Source organism: Oncorhynchus clarkii, chromosome 24 (genome assembly GCF_045791955.1).
Source record: "Oncorhynchus clarkii lewisi isolate Uvic-CL-2024 chromosome 24, UVic_Ocla_1.0, whole genome shotgun sequence".
Lineage (NCBI taxonomy): Eukaryota > Metazoa > Chordata > Actinopteri > Salmoniformes > Salmonidae > Oncorhynchus > Oncorhynchus clarkii.
In genome coordinates this window covers 2,102,568-2,123,998 of record NC_092170.1, presented here as the reverse complement: position 1 = coordinate 2,123,998, position 21,431 = coordinate 2,102,568, and the positions used below count along the sequence as shown (strand labels likewise).

General features: G+C 42.8%; 1 protein-coding gene across 1 annotated transcript in view; it reads left to right on the top strand.

Annotated features, from left to right (window-relative positions):
* The first annotated feature begins 1,089 nt into the window (after window positions 1-1,089).
* Window positions 1,090-21,431, top strand: part of LOC139382264 (dedicator of cytokinesis protein 10-like) — a 177,212-nt gene continuing 156,870 nt past the window's right edge. The window contains exon 1 of the mRNA XM_071126130.1: window positions 1,090-1,406. Within this exon, the coding sequence (XP_070982231.1) occupies window positions 1,299-1,406 (108 nt within the window). The 5' untranslated portion in view covers window positions 1,090-1,298. The remainder of the gene's footprint in view (window positions 1,407-21,431) is intronic.

The window sequence follows — 21,431 nt, the reverse complement described above, 5'->3', positions numbered from 1 at the left end:
GGAAACTTATGCGGTAGGTCTCCTTAGACATCATCCAACTATTTAAAAATGCCTTCGTCTGCGGATGCCTGCTCTGTTGCCTTAAGGTAAGATACAAGTCCATAGAGCTTAACTGCCAAGATCTCCATGGAAGCCACATTTCCCATTAATTACCAAAGCCAAATGGTAGGCCTATGAAGTAGTCTATTATCTAGGTCTCCATGGCTATTTTGGCGACGGGAAACACCCACGTGAAGGTCGATGTGTCCTCACTTTGCAACACAGACTCAAGAAACCAAAACATCTGCACATTTTGACATCCGTGGATGGGATGGTTCACTTGAATGCTTTGTGCAGAAGCACGAGAAGGACAAGAGTGGACGAATGTATGTCTATTGGATTGCCATCATCATATAGGAATCGTGTTTTCAGAAGGACATAGGCTATGGTTTGGACTTGTCAAATGTGTAGGACATTTTGCGTATATACCTTACTGATAGCCAGCTAACATTGTCATTAATGCAAAATAGGACTTGTTAATGGTTCAATGCGAACATACCAGATATCATATCCGACGATGGCTTGTATTCAACGTGGATATACAGTATAGTGCCCAACAATGTTGCAACCATGCCACAGCGTTGTGTAGCCTATTATGATAATGCTACCTATAGAAAAAACAACAACCATTAATGAACGACTTGCACTAGCCTATTCCACCACAATAGGTCGCTGTGTGACCATTTTCCTCCCTCTCTAACGATGGTCCTGAGTGGACTGCTGATGAGTTGATGACATTCTGGATGTTATTCTCCTCTCTCCTTGGCCTGGTCTAGGCCTGTGGCAGAGGCCAAATGATGGGCATAATGGTCACTGTTATTGCAAGCCTTTTAGAATTTAGTTGTATGACCAATTTGAACGTTTCGTAGACTTATAGCAACAGATAATCCTCATCAAATAGCAGGGGTTTGGGCGTACTGTGTTTGGGAAAACCCAGCCTATGTTAAATTATTAAAACGTTAATAGTTTAAAGGCTTCTTGCAGCCCAGGGGTTGGAGAGAGATGGGCCATTAGTTCCGCTTCCTTTGACTCTGTAGCGCACGGGCATTGGTAGAATCTCGCTGAATAGGCATCTGTAGCCTACGCAAGCAGTGCTGCTGTGTAGTACTAGTAGCCTAGTAGAAGCAGCAGCGAGACGAGGAGGGGAGCAGAGCCGTTGCTGGCGTATTGTATACATTGGATTTGCAATAGACAAACGCGTTGTAAATCTGGGCGAACGTCGGCGCTTGAACCAGAGGAATAGTGTGGACCGTTCTGAAATGGCAGCGGAATCGACCCGGAGATTCACGAAGAACCTGCTCAAGCCCGGGAGTGCGGCGGAGATAAGGCAGACGGCATCCAATGCTGTCAGGCATTCGGCAGTGACGGTGGGTCAATGGGAAAAACAAAGGTTATGACTGTACCTTATTCAGTAATGCTGAGTAGGCCTATATTGTTAGAGCTCAACGTGTAGTGTAGTTTTTTTCACTCACCGTCCCCCCTGTACCTACAATGACGCTATAGCCACCCATTGATTTTGAATTGATTGTTGGAGATGCGATCCGCACCATTGCGCCCAGATCCTGACGAACTTGACATTCATAATTGTGTTAATGCGATTTGGGTTGAATGAACACAGCTGCTAAATTTGAATGGTGATATCAACTGTGATATGCCTGCGAGTTTTCGGTGAAGGGGAGTTTGTCTTGATGCTGCGAGAGACAATGTTGCATTCATGTAAAGGATTTTCTTGAATGGGCTACAATGTTGCATTTGAAGAGGATATGGGTCGAGGTTGTGAATGCGTATTCTTAGCATTGCCCACCTCAACGTTTTAAATGTAAGGTGATTTGCTGCTCAAATCGAAGCAGCCGTGTATTCTCCAGTGATTTTCGGAGGATATGGGTCGAGGTTGTGAATGCGTATTCTTAACGTTGCCCATCTCAACGTTTTAAATGTAAGGAGATTGGCTGCTAAAATCGAAGCAGCCGTGTATTCTCTAGTGGTTTTCGGTATTTTCCATGCTGCCTCCGGGAAATAAATAAATAATGGACCTGGTTGTAGCCTAGTCCTTATCTTTCCGCGGGAAATGCCCTCCTGCTTCAAGCTGAAGACACTGAATGACGTACGCGGCAGTAACATCATCCCAGTTGTGTGTAAATTAATAAATAAAATAAATAATAATAATACAAATACAAAAAAATCCATAATACAAATAAAACAAATTAAATCACACATTTCGGTTGGATTGACATTTAATTAACATTAATTGACTCTGGCAGATGTTTGTGTAGTGCTTACCAGTGGAGGCTGCTCAGAGGAGGAGGTGAAGGACCATCCTCAGTCAATTTTATTTAAAAAAATAGTGAAATATTAAAAAGTTATATTGTGATAGGAATATATTTAGTATAGTTTTATGTCACCTAACCATTGATTAAAACACACTGTTTTGCAATGAAGGTCCACAGTAGCTTTTACAGCACTCTCTGGGGTAGCATCATGGTGTAGCCAGAGGACAGCTAGTTTTAGTCTTCCTCTGGGTACATTGACTTCAATACAAAACCTAAGAAGCTCATGGTTTTCACCCCTTCCATAGACTTACACAGTAATTATGACAACGACCGGAGGACGTCCTCCAACCTATCAGAGCTCTTTTGCAGCATGAACTGACATGTTGTCCACCAATATAAGGACCAGAGAATGAATCTAGTACTGAAAGCATAAGCTACATCTAGCACTGCAGTGCATAAAATGTGGTGAGTAGTTGACTCAAAGAAAAATACAATAGTTGAACAGTTTTGAACAAATTCTTCCCTTTAAAAAATGACTTAGAAGCAGAGAGCTATATATTGTTGTATTTCTTTTTAAACTTTCACCTACTTGGCCAGAAAATGCAGCTAGCTAGTTTAGCATAGTCAAACACCTGGCTCAAACAGCAAGGGATGCTATGTTAGCTAGCTGACCATGGCTATCCAACAGTGGAAGTCTTCCAAGTCTTTTAGAAATGTATTGCCACCAGGGCCCACCGGTGTAACTGCTAAACTGCTTTCTGTACACCTCGTGATTGTTTTCTAACGTTTTAATTCTAGTAGCCATGTTGACTATGACGTTAGCTAATATGGTGACATTGTAGGCTGTGAGCACTGTAGAGCGTGTAGATGCAAGAAGGAATATACAATGAGCAAAGTGATCATGCTGTTTGTATGTCGCTGCTATGAACATGAACTGTGTTTACGGGTGATCAGGGGTGTGTTCATTCCACCAATTCTGTTTAAAACATGTTCCTTAAACGGAAGCAAAGGGAACAAAATAGGGATAAACATACCTGAATTTGTCCAACAGAAGCTCTTGTTTGGTATTGAATGTGTCACTGTCTAGCACCTTGATTACAAAAATATTTCCATATGTGTTCTAAACTTTTATTTGTAAGCTAGGTTGTAGCAACCTCATGATGGGTATAGGAAACATTTGAGTATCATTATAGTTAGCCTAAACCTAGCAATGTTACATTGAACTGGATGAATGGAATATGAATGACAGTCATCCAATATGCTGTAATAGAAATAAGGCCATGCTCATGAAAAAAACAAACATCGTCCTCCCTCACCTTAAACGGCACCGACCGCCACTAGTGCCTATCTATAGGGCTGGCCTGTGTGTGTTGTGCTTGAGGTGCATGCTAATATCTCAGCTTTGATTCTCAATTCTCCCTTATTTTTCTCATCTCTCCTTTTATTTTCAATCATTATTTTTGAGACAGATCTTCACTATGGGTTTCAATGCTATTCTCTCTGCTTTTATCAGTACATCAGTGTTGGATGTGTGAGGTGTTAGAAATTATTCTGAGGTGTCTGTCACCCTGGCTGTCACATCAAGTCTTAACGTTACTGCCACCACAGCGCTGAAATTACATTTGTGGTTTAAGGTGAAGTTTCCCCCAGATCTTGGATCAGTATTGCATTTTCCCCAGTAATGGTTAGGATTGGGGGAGGGGAAGCTGATACTAGATCTGTACCTAGGGGCAGCGACAATTATAGAGGAGTGGGAAAACCCAGTGACTCACTTTCATTATGACAGGTCCTTGCCCACCATTTGTGCCAAGCCTGTATAGTACCACACACACACACACACACACACACACACACACACACACACACACACACACACACACACACACACACACACACACACACAGTGCTAGGATGTGACAGTGTTTGACACACACACACACACAGTGCTAGGATGTGACAGTGTTTGACACACACACACAGTTCTAGGATGTGACAGTGTTTGACACACACACACACACAGTGCTAGGATGTGACAGTGTTTGACACACACACACACACACACACACACTGCTAGGATGTGACAGTGTTTGACACACACACACACACACACACACACACACACACACACAGTGCTAGGATGTGACAGTGTTTGACACCTGATATCCCCCTGATGACTCACCTGACAGGTAAAGGACAGGACAAATCCTCTTTCCCTCTCTGTGTGAGCATACATTGTGTGAGTGACTGTGTGGGGTTGCATGTCCGTGTGTGTGATGCCTAGTCTCCCTGATGACTCACCTGACAGGTAAAGGGCAGGACAAATCCTTTTTCGCTGTGTGTGTGTGTGTGTGTGGGGGGGGGGGTGCTTGTCCATGTGTGTGATGCCTAGTCTCCCAGATGACTCACCTGACAGGTAAAGGACAGGTATTACAGGTCTTTAGATGTGGGGATGACATATGTACAATGTAAAGGAACAGGTGATGTAATGTAGTGATGTTTGTGTGTATGAGCATACATTGTGTGTGTTACTGTGTGGGGTTGTGTTTGTGTGTGTGTGTGTGTGCGAGCGCGCGCGCGTGTGAGCTCATGCAGTCGTACATTGTGTGTGTCAAAATCTAATCAAATCAAAGTTTATTAGTTGCGTACACAGATTTGCAGATGTTATTGCAGGTGCAGTGAAATGCTTATGTTTCTAGTTCCAACAGTGCAGTAACATCTAGCAATTCAATAAACAAAAAATGTAAATACATTTAAGAAATATCAGAACAAGTAACATGAGAACGAGCCATGTCAGAGTCTGGAATACACCACCGTTCAAAAGTTTGCGGTCACCTAGAGATGTCCTTGTTTTTGAAAGAAAATCATTTTTTTTGTCCATTTTAAAATAACATCAAATTGGTCAGAAATACAGTGGAGACATTGTTATTGTTGTAAATGTATGTGGACACCTGTAAAAGTATGTGGACACCTGGTCATTGATATGGAGTTGGTTTTGCTGCTATATGTCCACTCTTCTGGGAAGGCTTTCCACTAGATGTTGGAACATTGCTGTAGGGACTTGCACAAGAACATTAGTGAGGTCGGGCTCTGATTTTGCGCGATTAGGCCTGACTCGCAGTCTGCGTTCCAATTCATCCCAAAGGGGTTTGATGGGGTTGAGGTCAGGGCTTTGTGCAGGCCAGTCAAATTCTTCCACACTGATCTCGACAAACCATATCTGTATGGACCTCGCTTTGTGCCAGGGGGCATTGTCATGCTGAAACAGGAAAGGGCCTTCCCCAAACTGTTACCACAAAGTTTGAAGCACAGAATCGTCTAGAATATGTATGCTGTAGCGTTAAGATTTACCTTCGCTGGAACTAAGGAGCCTAGCCCGAACCATGAAAAACAGCCCCAGACCATTATTCCTCCTCCACTAAACTTTACAGTTGGCACAATGCATTGGGGTAGGTAGAGTTCTCCTTGCATCCGCCAAACCCAGATTCATCTGTCGGACTGCCAGATGGTGAAGCGTGATTGATCACTCCAGAGATTGCATATCCACTGCTCCAGAGTCCAATGGCAGCAAGCTTTACACCACTCCAGCCGAGGCTTGGCATTGCGCATGGTGATCTTAAGCTTGTGTGTGGCTGCTTGGCAATGGAAACCCATTTCATGAAGCTCCCAACGAACAGTTATTGTGCTGACGTTGCTTTCAGAGGCAGTTTGGAACTCGGTAGTGAGTGTTGCAACCGAGGACAGACAATTTTTTACATGCTTCAGCATTCAGTGGTCCCGTTCCTAGATTTTTCCACTTCACAATAACAGCACTTACACTTGATCCTGGCAGCTCTAGCAGGGTAGACATTTGATGAACTAGGTGATGATCCCTGCTGTAGGCCGTCTCGTCATTCTTGGTAATCAGGCCTACCACTGTTGTGTCGTCAGCAAACTAGATGATTGAGTTGGAGATGTGCATAGCCACGCTGTCATTGGTGAACAGGGAGTACAGGAGGGGGCTGAGCACGCACCCCTGTGGAGGCGGATATGTTGTTGCCTACCTTCACCGCCTGGGGTCGGGCTGTTAGGAAGTCTAGGAACCAGTTTCACAGCTTGGAGGGCACTATGGTGTTGAAGACTGAGCTGTAGGTGATGAACAGCATTCTCACATAAGTATTCCTCTTTTCCAGGTGGGATAGGGCAATGTGCAGTGTAGTGGTGATTGCATCATCTGTGGATCTGTTGGGATGGTATGACAATTGTAGTGGGTCTAGGTCTAAGGTGTCGGGGAAGGTGATATGATTCTTAACTAGCCTCTCAAAGCACTTCATGATGGCAGAAGTGAGGGCTACTGGCCGATAGTGATTTAGTTCAGTTACAGTACCTTACACAAGTATTCATCCCACATGGCGTTTTTTCTATTTTGTTGCATTACAACCTGTAATTTAAATATATTTTTATTTGGATTTAATGTAACGGACATACACAAAATAGTTTTTAATTTGGTGAAGTGAAATGGAAAAAATTACTTATTTCAAAAATTCTAAAAATAAAAGACGGAAAAGTGTTGCGTGCATATGTATTCACCCCTTTTGCTACGAAGCCCCTAAATAAGATCTGGTGCAACCAATTACCTTCAGAAGTCACATGATTAGTTAGATTGCACACAGATAGACTTTATTTAAGTGTCACATGATCTCAGTATATATATATATATATATATATATATATATATATATACCTGTTCTGAAAGGCCCCAGAGTCTGCAACACCACTAAGCAAGGGGCACCACCAAGCAAGCGTTACCATGAAGACCAAGGAGCTCTCCGAACAGGTCAGGGACAAAGTTGTGGAGAAGTACAGATCAGGGTTGGGTTCTAAAAAAATATCAGAAACTTTGAACATCCCACAGAGCACCATTTAAATCCATTACTAAAAAATGGAAAGAACAAATCTGCCAAGAGAGGGCCGTCCACCAGGCAAGGAGGCAAGGATGGCATTAATCAGAGAGGGAACAAAGAGACCAAAGATAACTCTGAAGGAGCTGCAAAGCTCCACAGCGGAGATTGGAGTATCTGGCCATAGGACCACTTTAAGCCGTCCACTCCACAGAGCTGGGCTTTACAGAAGAGTGGCCAGAAAAAAGACATTGCTTAAAGAAAAAAATAAGCAAACAGGTTTGGTGTTTGCCAAAATGTGGGAGACTTCCCAAACATATGGAAGAAGGTACTCTGGTCAGATGAGACTAAAATTGAGCTTTTTGGACGTCAAGGAAATGCTATTTCTGGCACAAACCCAACTTCTCTCATCACCCTGAGAATACCATCCCCACGTGAAGCATGGGGGTGGCAGCATCATGCTGTGGGGATGTTTTTCATCGGCAGGGACTGGGAAACTGGTCAGAATTGAAGGAATGATGGATGGCGCTAAATACAAGGAAGTTCTTGAGGGAAACCTGTTTGTCTTCCAGAGATTTGAGACTGGGACGGAGGTTCACCTTCCAGCAGGACAATGACCCTAAGCATACTGCTAAATCAACACTTGAATGGTTTAAGGGGAAACATGTAAATGTCTTGCAATGGCCTAGTCAAAGCCCAGACCTCAATCCAATTGACAATCTGTGGTATGACTTAAAGATTGCTGTACACTAGCGGAACCCATCCAACTTGAAGGAGCTGGAGCAGTTTTGCCTTGAATAATGGGCAAAAATCCCACTGGCTAGATGTGCCAAGCTTATAGAGACATACCGCAAGAGACTTGCAGCTGTAATTTCTGCAAAAGGGGACTCTACAAAGTATTTACTTTGGGGGGGTGAATAGTTATGCACTCTCAAGTTATCTTATTTCTTGTTTGTTTCACACAAAATATTTTGCATCTTCAAAGTGGTAGGCATGTTGTGTAAATCAAATTATACAACCCCCCCAAACATCTATTTAAATTCCAGGTTGTAAGGCAACAAAATAGGAAAAATGCCAAGGGGGTTAATACTTTTGCATGCTACTGTACCTTCAGTTTCTTGGGTTTAGGAACAATGGTGAACATCATCAAGCAAGTGGGGACAACAGACTGGGATAGGGAGAGATTGAATATGTCTGTAATCACTCCAGCCAGCTGGTCTGCACATGCTTTGAGGATGCGGCTTTGGCCGGCAGCCTTGCGAGGGTTAACACACTTAAATGTCTTTCTTATGCCGGCCAGAGAGAGATCGGGAGCACACAGTCCTCATGAGTTGCATTGTTTTTCTCGAAGTAGGCAGAGAAGGTGTTTACCTACCCAGGAGCGAGGCGTCGGTGTCCGCGACGTGGCTGGCTTTACATTTTAGTAATTTAGCTAACACTCTTATCCAAATCGTCTTACATGCTGACCAGACCAGATACGTCGTGTGCGCGAGCGTCGCAAAATAAATGTAGAAATCCATGTTATTCAATTATTGTACCCACACTGCTCGAGAGCGCCAACGAGCGTCTGCGTTGCCAAGGGCTAAAATAGAAATCAGTTCTATTTCTGACGCAGATCGCGCTGAAAGTCCTGCCTCTCCCATCTCCTCTTTGGTTATACCCACGTGGTTGATTGAAAGACGAACTGTTGTTGTGGTAATATTATGAAAGTTTAGATGCCAATCACAATATAAATTCAAAGATGAAAAAGCCTGGAAGGAGGAGAGATGACTAGAAACGATTCGGTTGGCCGTTTTATGTGTGGATTAATTGGCAGAGTAGAAGAACTTGTGCATTTCAGGTAAAATAACAACTCAATGTTTATATCCCAGGACAAATTAGCTAGCAACAGCAAGCCAACTAAATAGGACAAATTAGCTAGCAAGTGCAAGCTAACTAGCTAAATTGCCATACATGTTTAATGCTTTTCGACCTGGACCCAAATTAATGTAATTGGTTTGGGTTCCGTGTTACAGGAGCAATAAATGGGTTAAGAGCCTTGCTCAAGGGGACATCAATAGATTTTTCATCTAGTCGGCTTGGGGATTCAAACCAGCAACCTTTCGGCCCAACTCGCTTAACCGCTAGGCTACCTGCCGTGGTGAACAGGGTTTACAATAGATTATATTTTGATATTGCAGGTTCACCATCAGCGGTAGTTTTGTTAGTTTCGCTTTAAACAAGAATGGTGTATATGGTGTATATTTTTAGAAATACGGGGTAAAGTTGATCATTTCATAAAGATGAATCACTTTTGCGAGGCGCACTGCAAGGCCGAAGTGGGAGGAAAAGAAGCGCCCACTAAACTTCCAAACAGTCAAAACCATTCAAATTTTGATATAGGGTTGAAATCCAAAGTTGTGCTATGTATTAATAGCAGTGGCGAACCTTGACTATTGGAGCTAGGACCTCAGTTGTGGAAAAAAATCTGGCGTCATAGATAGAGAACTCGGATGCCTGTGTATACAGAGCATGACTTGAGACCTTTCTTTTGCAAATATCGATAGCAGGAACCACGTTAGAAGAAAATACGGTTGTTCCGCTTCAAAGCAGCATTTGCCAAAACAAACTGTCACTCAAAGAGTGGCGGAATGAATTCAACCACACAACTACTCACATTGTTTCAAGACCACGACAGTATATGCTATCAGAGAGAAAAGAGTTGTGCTGTATTCGATGTTCTCCTGCATGCAACATTTAGTTTTTTAAATGCACCACAACACTAAATGTCATGTACCCAGTACTTCCAATTGCAACATCATTACCTTTGTTTTTACCACACAACCAGTGATCTAAAGTTAAAATAATATTTTACACATTGTATACAAAATGATATGAACGAGAGAGCAGAAAAAAGCAAACTGTAGATGAAAACATAAAGTCCACTCACCATTATGATTATCATTTAAAAACAATAGTCCATTATCCTGTCCTTCTTTATGAAACGGGCAATGGCAGGTTCATATAGCTTGTCTTTTGATTTTAAATCCGAAAGAAGTTATTTTTCGATTGAGATCAAGGCCAGGGCTGACAGTCGGGCCTGTCCAGTGGTGTTCCTGGAATATGTCTTGATCCTTTTTAGTGCAGAAAATGTTCTTTCTACTGATGCAGTGGAGACTGGAATGGTCAACACTAGACAGGTAAGGAGATACAATTTGGTGCGTACTATCAGTTAATCTCTTCTGCTGGAGGAAGTGGAGCAGATCATCCGGGCTCTTACCCTCGAAGTCAGACATTGAGTACATAACGGTGAGTTCTGTTTTAAGCCGCGGCATATCAAATTTAGGGCCATAGCTTTCCTCGAGACAGGAGAATGCAGCGTTTGGAAAGTGGCGTTTCCCTATATATTGGGAACTTTTGTGGGTCAAGGAGGGCAAGGAACATGAGCCTTTCATGGTCATTGAACCTGTTTCTTAGCTGAGTGACAATGTTGTCGATGATCGCACTGTGTAGCTGTTGATAATGCCCGCGAACGTCTCCTTGCTTATGTGTCCTGCGCCCCCTTGGAACTCCGGTCTCACTCATTGTTCTCGTAGATGGAATCGAATGTTCCCTTTTCCCCTCTCTGTGGTGTTGCAGAAGTCGTCCACCCTGGACAAGCAGAACACCATGTCAAACTCCCTGTTCTGCAATATTCCAAACAACACATCGGAGTATGCAACTATGGATTAGAACGCGGATAGCAGGAAGCAGAACTCGAAGCTTGTCAGGTGCATCCTGTATCCATCTGCGCTGTGAACGGTGTCTTCATCAAAGTCATCGGGATGGTCCACTATGACATGTATTCAAAGAGTTCAATGAGTTCCGCCTTTTTTTCCACACACAGTGCAAACTAAGCGTGAGAAGTTCCATTGTGTTGGCGCCACTCTGGGTTGTCTTCGCTGGCATATTTCATCCAGTAGTTTTGTTTATTTGACAGATCTTGAGAAAAATACTGCTAGGCCACCAAGATGCGAAAAAAAAATGCATTCTTTTAGTTTACCAGCACCTTGTGACATCACCAGATTAGGAGTGTGCGCATAGCAATGAATTAACGGAGTTTGCGGGCTAGTTTCTTTCTCCTTGGATTGTACTCCGTTTATACCAGAGGCCATGACTGCGGCCCCATCTTAACACTGTGCCTCAACTTTGGCCGTGCATTCACACTCCTTTTTAAAAAGCTGATAATTTGGACAGAAAGCGCTTCTGCCCATTTATCCTCAGTTACATCCTCAGATTTGAAAAGCCTTTCCTTCACACCACCATCGGTAGTGTAATGCAACACATAAGAGATTTGGGCTACATTGCTGATGTCTGTCGTCTCTTCAACCATGATGGTTACAAAGGGGTTTTTCAATTCTTCCATCATGACATCTGTCATTACATTCATGACAGCGTGTATCAGGTCATTTTGGATTTTGCTGGAAGTGCCTGTGAACACTGTAGCCATAGCTAAATCAGCCAAGAAATCCAGTATTTCCAAGTAGTTTCCCTTATTAGCTGATTCTTTACCCTCATCATGTCCTCTGAATGCTAATTCTTGCTTGCCTAAAAACACAACCGCATGAATACGGCACTTTAGAATCTCCCTGGTCATTAAGGTCTACTCTTGTTTCCCCAAATGTTTTCAAACTCACTGTAGCTCGCAGGTGTGAAGTTGAGATTTGGTGTCGAAGTGCTGACTTTGTCAAACAGGCTAAGTCTTTGAAACCAGTTGTCCAGGTTGAGCTGTTATCGGTGCTGGAGAGTGGGCGATTCCAACAGTAAAGCTTTTTTTGTCAGCGCACAGGCTCACACGGATAGCGCTCATAATTATTAACTTAAAAATGCCTCTCAAAACTCTTTCCTCGTTGCACCAAATCATGCAGTTCAGGAGTTGGTCTCCCGGTCTGTACAAGATTTAACTTTTCATTTAAAGTTAGTCTTGAAAAGGGAGACGCTAATAATTTAGCCACCCCATCGTCCCCAATTAGTCTCTCTGCAATTATCATCGTTACATACACTCACTGCAAAAATCTAGCCAGCTAGCTAGGCTCAAGCGTGAAAAAACAAGATAAGGCTCACTATTGGCTCTGAATTAGTGATGTATACTTAGGCCCTCTAGAGGGCCTTGAGGCATCATACAATTGTCCCACCTATTACAAGACAATTTGTGATTGGTTGATTCTACTGTCATTCCAAAATGCTGCTCTAATTTAAGTCAATGTCAATGACGTTGGCTGGTGCCTTCTATTCAAAGCCTGAGGGCCTAGCCAATGAGCGTTGAGCCCAGCTAGATTATTTCTACCGTGAGACCGCCAAAGAAAACTTCTGATTGGATATTTTTTTTCTCTTGGATGCTTACCCTTATTTCTTCCAACACAAACTGAAGGAATTCAAAAGGGATATCATTAAAAATAAGACAAGATTAAATCAATGAAAACAAAATTACAAATTATAATATTTCAAAAATATATACAGATTTGTATCTTTCCTTAGGCCCTCTCTGAGGGCCCTGACGGTTCCCCACTGATTTAATTGGCTATGTCATAGCTAATTTGTAAACGATAAATATTGATACATTACTAGCTCAAACTCTTAATCTGCAAAAATGACAAGTTAATTAGTGGGTAAAAAAAAACAGCCTACATAGATGCCTAGTCTCCCTTATGGCTCAGATCAGGTATTCCCCATAGACATAAATCATTTACACACAAAAACACAAACACACATACAAGTCATCTCAGACATATCCAGCTCAGAGAGGCCCAGCTCTATCATCAGTAGATTTGAATGTAGAATGGAAAATGAATGTCTTTATGCAACAAATGCGAACGTGTGAAAACTCATCGATTCGTTCTTTAATCAAACAGAATCGCACGGAATCGTTTCATGCTAAAATGTATCGTTCCTGTATCGTAGCCCAGGTATCTAGATACGTAATCAAAATGTTCTTGAAAGGGAAAGATGCACATCCCTAGTAACTAGTTTCCCTGCAGATGAACCGAGATAAAAGTCAGTGCCACCCTCCATCCTTCCCCATAGGGCCTGCTGGCTCCTGTGCCTCCTGAGGTTGATCAGCTTCACTGTGTCATCAGCCCAGAGGACAGGGAGGAGTGGAAGGCATAGAAATGTAATATAGAATCTGTTTCTATGGGGGAGGAGACCATAGAGGTTCTATATGTCATTCTATGGAGGAAACAGCCCAGCTAAACTACTCCGGTAGCAGGATTATGGTCCATTGGAATTGAAAAGTTACTCAATTCAGGAGGTAAACTGAATTTTTAAATGTTTTTAAATCTCTCAATCAAACCATGTTTGCCTTTGAAATTCGAATCACTTCCTAGATTGACTGTCTTTCATTCAAATTGACCTAGGAGCTAGTAACACAAGCGTTTCGCTGCACCTGCTATAACATCTGCTAAACTGTGTACGCGACCGATAAACTTTGATTTGATTAGGACAGCCAGCTTCTCATGTACTTCAAGTGCCCTGAGAACATAGTGGAAGATAAAATAAAGGAAATCAGGTCAGGAGAATCAGGCCCTATGGGGGATCGCTCAATGGGGCGTGAGACACTCTCCCTCTATCCCTCCATTTATCCCATCTCTCTCTCTCTCCCGGGTCTTCCACCTAAAAAAGCACAAGAAAGAAGATTTCGTTCCTCACCATCTCAGATTGTTCTGAAATTGTTTCTGTGGTTAGAAACAGATACGATTGGCATTCTTGCAACATTATTTTGTTTAAATATAATTGATCTCTGAGAAATTAAGCTAATTGATTGCACCCAAATTGGCCATTTTAATTTATAGGTTTGATTATAGTATTCAATAAATATTATATCTAATATTATATATTATAATATCTGATTTGTACCAAACTTAGACATGAGGAATCCACAGAAATGGTCAATAGCCATCCACGGACCCTCCACACCCCATGCCAATCCCACCCCAACAATGAGTACATACAGTAGAATCAGTTTTCTATGTCTGACAAGTAGCATCCCGTTCAGAGAAATTAGTCACTGAAGTTGCTTAATGTCCAAATCTACATCCTGATATTACCAACGTCTGACCACTAGAATCCCCCCTCAATGTTAGAGGGATAGTTCACCCATATGACAAAATTAAATATTGGTTTCCTTACCCTGTAAGCAGTCTATGGACAAGGTATGACAGCAATCCATGGTTTTGTTTTACACTGTTTCAAATAAACTCAGCAAAAAAAATAAACGTCCTCTCATTGTCAACTGCGTTTATTATAACTTAACATGTGTAAATATTTGTATGAACTTAACAAGATTCAACAACTGAGACATAAGCTGAACAAGTTTCACAGACATGTGACTAACATAAATGGAATAATGTGTCCCTGAACAAAGGCGGGGTCAAAATCAAAAGTAACAGTCATTATCTGGTGTGGCCACCAGCTGCATTAGGAACTGCAGTGCATCTCCTCCTCATGGACCGCACCAAATTTGCCAGTTCTTGCTGTGAGATGTTACCCCACTCTTCCACAAAGGCACCTGCAAGTTCCTGGACATTTCTGGGGGGAATGGCCCTAGCCCTCACCCTCCGATCTAATAGGTTCCAGACGTGCTCAATGGGATTGAGATCCGGGCTCTTCTCTGGCCATGGCAGAACACTGACATTCCTGTCTTGCAGGAAATCACTCTCAGAACGAGCAGTATGGCTGGTGGCATTGTCATGTCAGGATGAGCCTGCAGGAAGGGTATCACATGAGGGAGGAGGATGTCTTCCCTGCAACGCACAGCGTTGAGATTGCCTGCAGTGACAACAAGCTAAGTCCAATGATGCTGTGACACACCTCCCCAGACCATGACGGACCCTCCATCTCCAAATCTATCCCGTTACAGAGTACAGGCCTCAGTGTAATGCTCATTCCTTTGACGATAAACGTGAATCTGACCATCACCCTGGGTGAGACAAAACCGCCACTTCTCTGTGAAGATCGGAAATCGGTATTTTTGGATGCCGATTATTATTTTTTTGTTCTTGTAGTTTTACACCTTTGTCTAAATATTCTTGTTACATTGTACAACCTTCAATATTATGTCATAATTACGTAAATGAGCCAGGCTGCCCAAACTGTTGCATATACCCTGACTCTGCGTGCAATGAACGCAAGAGCAGTGACATTTAACCTGCAGGTTTAAAAATATATACCTCTGTGTATTGATTTTAAGACATGAGATTTTGGGTGTTTATGGTTAGGTACAGTCATGCAACAATTATCGATTATACGCAACGCAGGACACGCTAGATAAACTAGTCATGTCATCAACCATGTGTAGTTAACTATTGATTATGATTACCTTGGCTTCTACAGCATTCGCGTAACAGGCAGGCTCCTCGTGGAGTACAATGAGAGGCAGGTGGTTAGAGCGTTAGACTAGTTAACCGTAAGGTTGCAAGATTGCATCCCAGAGCTGACAAGGTAAAAATCTGTCGTTCTGCCCATGAACAAGGCAGTTAACCCACCGTTCCTAGGCCGTCATTGAAAATAAGAATGTGTTCTTAACTGACTTGCCTAGTTAGACATAGGGATGCCACCCGTTAGATAAAATACAGAACGGTTCCGTATTTCACTGAAATGATAGTTTCCGGATTCGACCATATTAATGACCAATGGCTCGTATTTCTGTGTGTTATTATGTTAGAATTAAGAATATTATTTGATATTTGTTAGAGCAGTCTGACTGAGCGATAGTAGGCAGCAGCAGGATCGTAAGCATTCATTCAAACAGCACTTTCGTGTGTTTTGCCAGCAGCTCTTCGCAAGCACAGCGCTGTTTATGACTTCAAGCCTATCAGCCTATTGGCTGGTGTAACTGATGTGAAATGGCTAGCTAGTTAGCGGGGTGCGCTCTAATAGCGTTTCAAACGTCACTCGCTCTGAGACTTGGAGTAGTTGTTCCCCTTGCTCTGCAAGGGCCGCAGCCTTTGTGGAGCGATGGGTAACGCTGCTTCGAGTGTGGCTGTTGTCGATGTGTTTCTGGTTCGAGCCCAGGTAGGGGCGAGGAGAGGGACGTAAAGCTATACTGTTACACTGGCAATACTAAATTGCCTATAAGAACATCCAATAGTCAAAGGTATATGAAATACAAATGGTATAGAGAGAAATAGTCCTATAATTCCTATAATAACTACAACCTAAAACCTCTTACCTTGGAATATTGAAGTCTCATGTTAAAAGGAACCACCAACTTTCATATGTTCTCATGTTCTGAGCAAGGAACTCAAACGTTAGCTTTTTTACATGGCACATATTGCACTTTTACTTCTCCAACACTTTGTTTTTGCATTATTTAAGCCAAATTTAACATGTTTCATTATTTATTTGAGGCTAAATGGATTTTTATTGATTTTAAACCCTTTACAATGAAGATCTGTGAAGTTATTTGGATTTTTACAAATTATCTTTGAAAGACAGTGTCCTGAAAAAGGGATGTTTCTTTTTTTGCTGAGTGTAGGTACCATTCATTTGGATTTGTGCCACACATGCTAAAAGTTATCATTTGAAACAGTGGCCAGGCAAAAAAAAAAAAAATGTACGGGTTGCTGTCATATCTTGTCCATAAACTGCTTATAGGATAAGGAAACCAATATGTCATTTGGGTGAACTATCCCTTTAACATTAAGGGGAGTGGGATTCTTTAAAAAAAAAAATCACTTAATCGTAGGAACAGCTACATCTAGTGGTCAGAACCTGGGTATCAGGATGTAGGATCGGACATAAACCAACCAACTTTAACGACTAATTTCTCTGAACAAGGGGGAAAAAACTTCACCAAATTCACTGAGAATACATTACATAGGATGAAGAAACAGTACTCCAAGCCGCAGTTCCATACTACTTGTCAGACATAGAGAATTGATACTCTATACTCGTTGTTAGGGTGAGATTAGCTTGGGGTGTTACGGGTCCATGGGTGGCTTTTGAGCATTTATTTGCTTTCCTCAATGTTCAAAAAAAGTTTGGTCCAAATCGAATGTTAGGTACTATATTTATTGAATATTATATGAATTCTGTCAATTTAAAAAGGCCAATTGGGGTGCAACCAATTAGCTTAATTTCTCAGATATCAAATTATTTTTCAACAAAATAATGTTGTAGGAATGCTAATCTCACCTAACTGTAGAAATGATTTCAGATCAATCTGAGATGGTGGGTGTCATGGCTTGATGAAATGACATGGAACGACCCTCTCTCTCTCTCTCTCGCTATCTCTAGCCTTCTTTCGCTCTCCCTCTCTTTCTTCCCCTCTCTCGCTTCCCCTCTTCACTGGCACTTCCTGTCTCACATTGGCTTTCCCCTCAAATGTTCCTCCCTGTGTTTTTCTCAGTCCTGTCCTGCAGCCTCCACAGCTACAACACATGGGTCATGCTCTGGGTTTGCTCAGGCTAATAGAAAGGTGTTTTGCGTGTGTGTGTGTATGTGTGTGTTGGTTTGAGTGCCCTTGAAATGCACCCAACATCAGAGGCAGGTCAAACTCTCTGTGGGGCCTAGTGTGTGTGTGTGTGTGTGTGTGTGTGTGTGTGTGTGTGTGTGTGTGTGTGTGTGTGTGTGTGTGTGTGTGTGTGTGTGTGTGTGTGTGTGTGTGTGTGTGTGTGTGTGTGTGTGTGTGTGTGTGTGTGTGTGTGTGTGTGTGTGTGTGTGTGTGTGTGTGTGTGTGGAGGGGTGTGTGTGTGGAGGGGTGTGTGTGTGAGGTGGGTGGGTTTGCGCATGTTCCTGGGCGAGTGGACATATTGTGTGTGTGTCCGCACACTTGTGCGTGCGTTTGTGTGTGCTGGTACCAGATTGTCATTGTTTGGACTGAATCCTCTTCCGTCATCATGATCTGGAAACTGTAACAAGGTGACAGCTGTCAGTCATGTAGAGGCCACGCATAACTGCTGTGTTGAACCTGCCCTATGCCCAGACAAGTCCCAGAAGATGCCTGGGCACAGTGCCATGCCAGACCAAATGCCAAGTCTCAAAAGACACTCTAGTATTCATTCTATAGTGTACAATTTTTGACCAGAGACGGCGATTTATACAGAACTGCCACATGGGCCTCTGGGTCGGACGTAATACACTATATAGAGAATAGGGTGTAATTTGGGATTCAGACAGGAAATCTCCCTGCCCCTTGTGGTGCACACCCTCTCCCCATGTGTCTTCCGATCCTGGCTCGTTTCCTGATCTAGCAGGGCTGTATGGGAATTGGCAGGCCAAGACTAGGCTGGACTGATTGACGGGCGGACTGACGGGCTGACTGACACGAGACCAATATGTGTTATTTGGCCGCCAGGCTGAGGCAGAGAACCCACAGCATCTTCCAAGTAGACATAGTACAGATGTAGGATCTTAATTTGATCACCCTGTTGCAGGAATACTTTCCTCCAATGCAGGACATTTTAAACTTGTAGTGTATTTGAGGTTTATGAAAAAAATCTTTAAATTCCTTCAAAAAAATGTCCATTAATTATAATCCACATGAAAATGATAATTTCCTGTTGCTGCAGGATTGTTTTCCTGCAGTAGCAAACTGACGCAAATGAAGATCATACATCTGTTTTATAAGGAAAGGCCACATAACTCTTAAAAGGTCAAAAATGATTTGGCTTTTTCTTCCCCCTCTTCTGGTTTCCATGCTCTTTAGTCTGTATTTGTCCTCTGCACATTGTCAGGACTGGTGTGACTGTGTGAGCCTCTCTCCTTTCATCTCTCTCTACATCACTCTTTCTACCCTCCCCTGTGTGTGTGTGTGTGTGTGTGTGTGTGTGTGTGTGTGTCTCTCCTCACTATCTATTTAATTCAGCGGGCTTTACTGGCATGGGAAACATATATTAACATTGCCAAAGCAAGTGAAATGGATAACAAACAAGAGTGAAATAAATGATCAAAAATTAACAGCAAGCAATACACTCACAAAGTTTTAAAGAAATAGAGACATTTAAAATGTCATATCGTTGTCACGGCTGGCTGAAGGACTCGACCAAGGTGCAGCATGGTAAGCGTACATTTTCTTTTTATTGATTGATTGAGAACCACACCCGGCCAAACACATAGAAATAGAAAATCGTAGAAAAAAGGACATGGAATCCCCACCCTAGTCACACCCTGGCCTAACCAAAATAGAGAATAAAAAGCCTCTCTATGGCCAGGGAATGACAATCATGGCTATGTACAGTGTTATAATGATCTGCAAATAGTTAAAGTACAAAAGGGATGATAAATAAACATAAATATGGGTTGTATTTACAATGGTGTTTCTTCACTGGTTGCCCTTTTCTTGTGGCAACAGGTCACAAATCTTGCTGCTGTGATGGCACACTGGTATTTCCCCCAATAGATGTGAGAATTTATCAAAATTGCATTTGTTTTCGACATCTTTGTGGGTCTGTGTAATCTGAGGAAAATATGTCTCTAATATGGTCATACATTTGGCAGGAGGTTAGGAAGTGCAGCTCAATTTCCACCTCATGGGCAGTGTGCACATAGCCTGTCTTCTCTTTAGAGCCCGGTGTGCCTACTGTGCCTTTCTCAATAGCAAGGCTATGCTCACAGAGTGTGTACATTGTCAAAGCTTTCCTTAATTTGGGGTCAGTCACAGTGGTCAGGTATTCTGCCACTGTGTACTCTCTGTTTAGGATGAAATAGCATTCCAGTTTGCTCTGTTTTTTGGTAAATTCTTTCCAATGTGTCAAGTAATTATCTTTTTGTTTTCTCATGATTTGGTTGGGTCTATTTGTTTTGCTGTTCCTGTCCTCGGGCTCTGTGGGGTCTATTTGTGATCAGAGCCCCAGGACGAGCTTGCTAAGGAGCCTCTTCTCTAGGTCAATCTCTCTGTCATGTTATGTCGCTCTCTCTGTCATATTATGTCTCTCTCTCTCTTTTTCTCTCTATCGTTCTTGTTCGCTCTCTCTCTTGCCCTCTCACACTGCATGCCCTAGGAGCAGAGATGGGGAAAGGGGGAAGGGCAGAAGGGTAGGGCAGGATGTGCATATGTGGAGGATCCCCCTCCTCCCCTCCCTTTTCTCTGTTTTCTTCTCCTCTCCCTTCTTCTCTAATTTCTTCTCCTCTCTACTTCTTTCCTTTTCTCTCCTCCTTTCCTCTCCACTCCTTTCCTCTCTTCTCTTCTTCCTCTGTGTCCCCTGATGAAAGGGCTCAGTGACGGGGCCCTCGTCTCTCCTCTCACTCTGAGGGTTGTAATCTCTCTCACTCTGGGAGGAGGAGCGGAGGGGGAATGACGAGAGGAATTCCACTGCTCTCCCACCACATCTGTATGCAGACTGCTCTCTTTCTCTCCTTCTCCTGCCCTCTTTCTCTCTGACCCTTTACCCCAGTGGTGTGTGTGTGTGTGTGTGTGAGTGAGAGAGGGCAACAGGATGCCAGAGCAGCATTGTTTTTCTAACTGGGTCTGGTCCAGTCCAAACCTCAACCCACAGGACTCTGAAAAGGTCTCCTCTCTTCTTCCACACCACAAGCATTTTTGTTTTTTACAATTTCATTGATTCCCAATCGAAATCCTATTTTCCTTAACCCAAACCCATAAACCCTAACCTTAAACCTAACCCCTCAGCCTAAAATAGTATTTTAGTATGACAAGTAGCCCCAACTTGTCATACTTTTACTTGTTTTTACGATCCTTTTGAGGACTTCTGGTCCCCACAAGGATAGTAAAACCAAAAACCAAAACCAAAAACACACACACACACGCTCTCCCCTCTCTCTCTCTCTGCTGGGGTCTTGTCCTCCTTCACTGCTGCTCTCTGTAACACAGCAGAAACAGTGACTTGTGACCCGAATAGAAAATGCCTATAGGGTGTAATGTACACACAATAAAGTGACAGGAACAATACAATACTGTACATGCATTAGAGAATATTGATGTTAAACATGTGCCTCGTCCCGAATGGCACCCTATTCCCTCTGGGCCCTGGTCAAAAAGTAGTGCACTAAATAGGGAATAAGGTGCCATTTGGGGCAAAAGCCACAGATTGAGCGCGCAGAGGAATGTCCTCCACTCGCAGTGTAATTATGGTGTGAGGGAGTGGGAGAAGAGGATAAGTATGGGAGGAAGGGAGGGAGGGAGGGAGAGAGGGAGCTCTCTATGTTATTGAGATGATGAGGTGCTGCAAGTTTCTCCTACTAAACCCTTTAAATGTCACACCATATGGGTGTAACACACACACTCGCAGTAAGCTCTCCATCAATGTCTCTGGGTGGCAGGAATCAA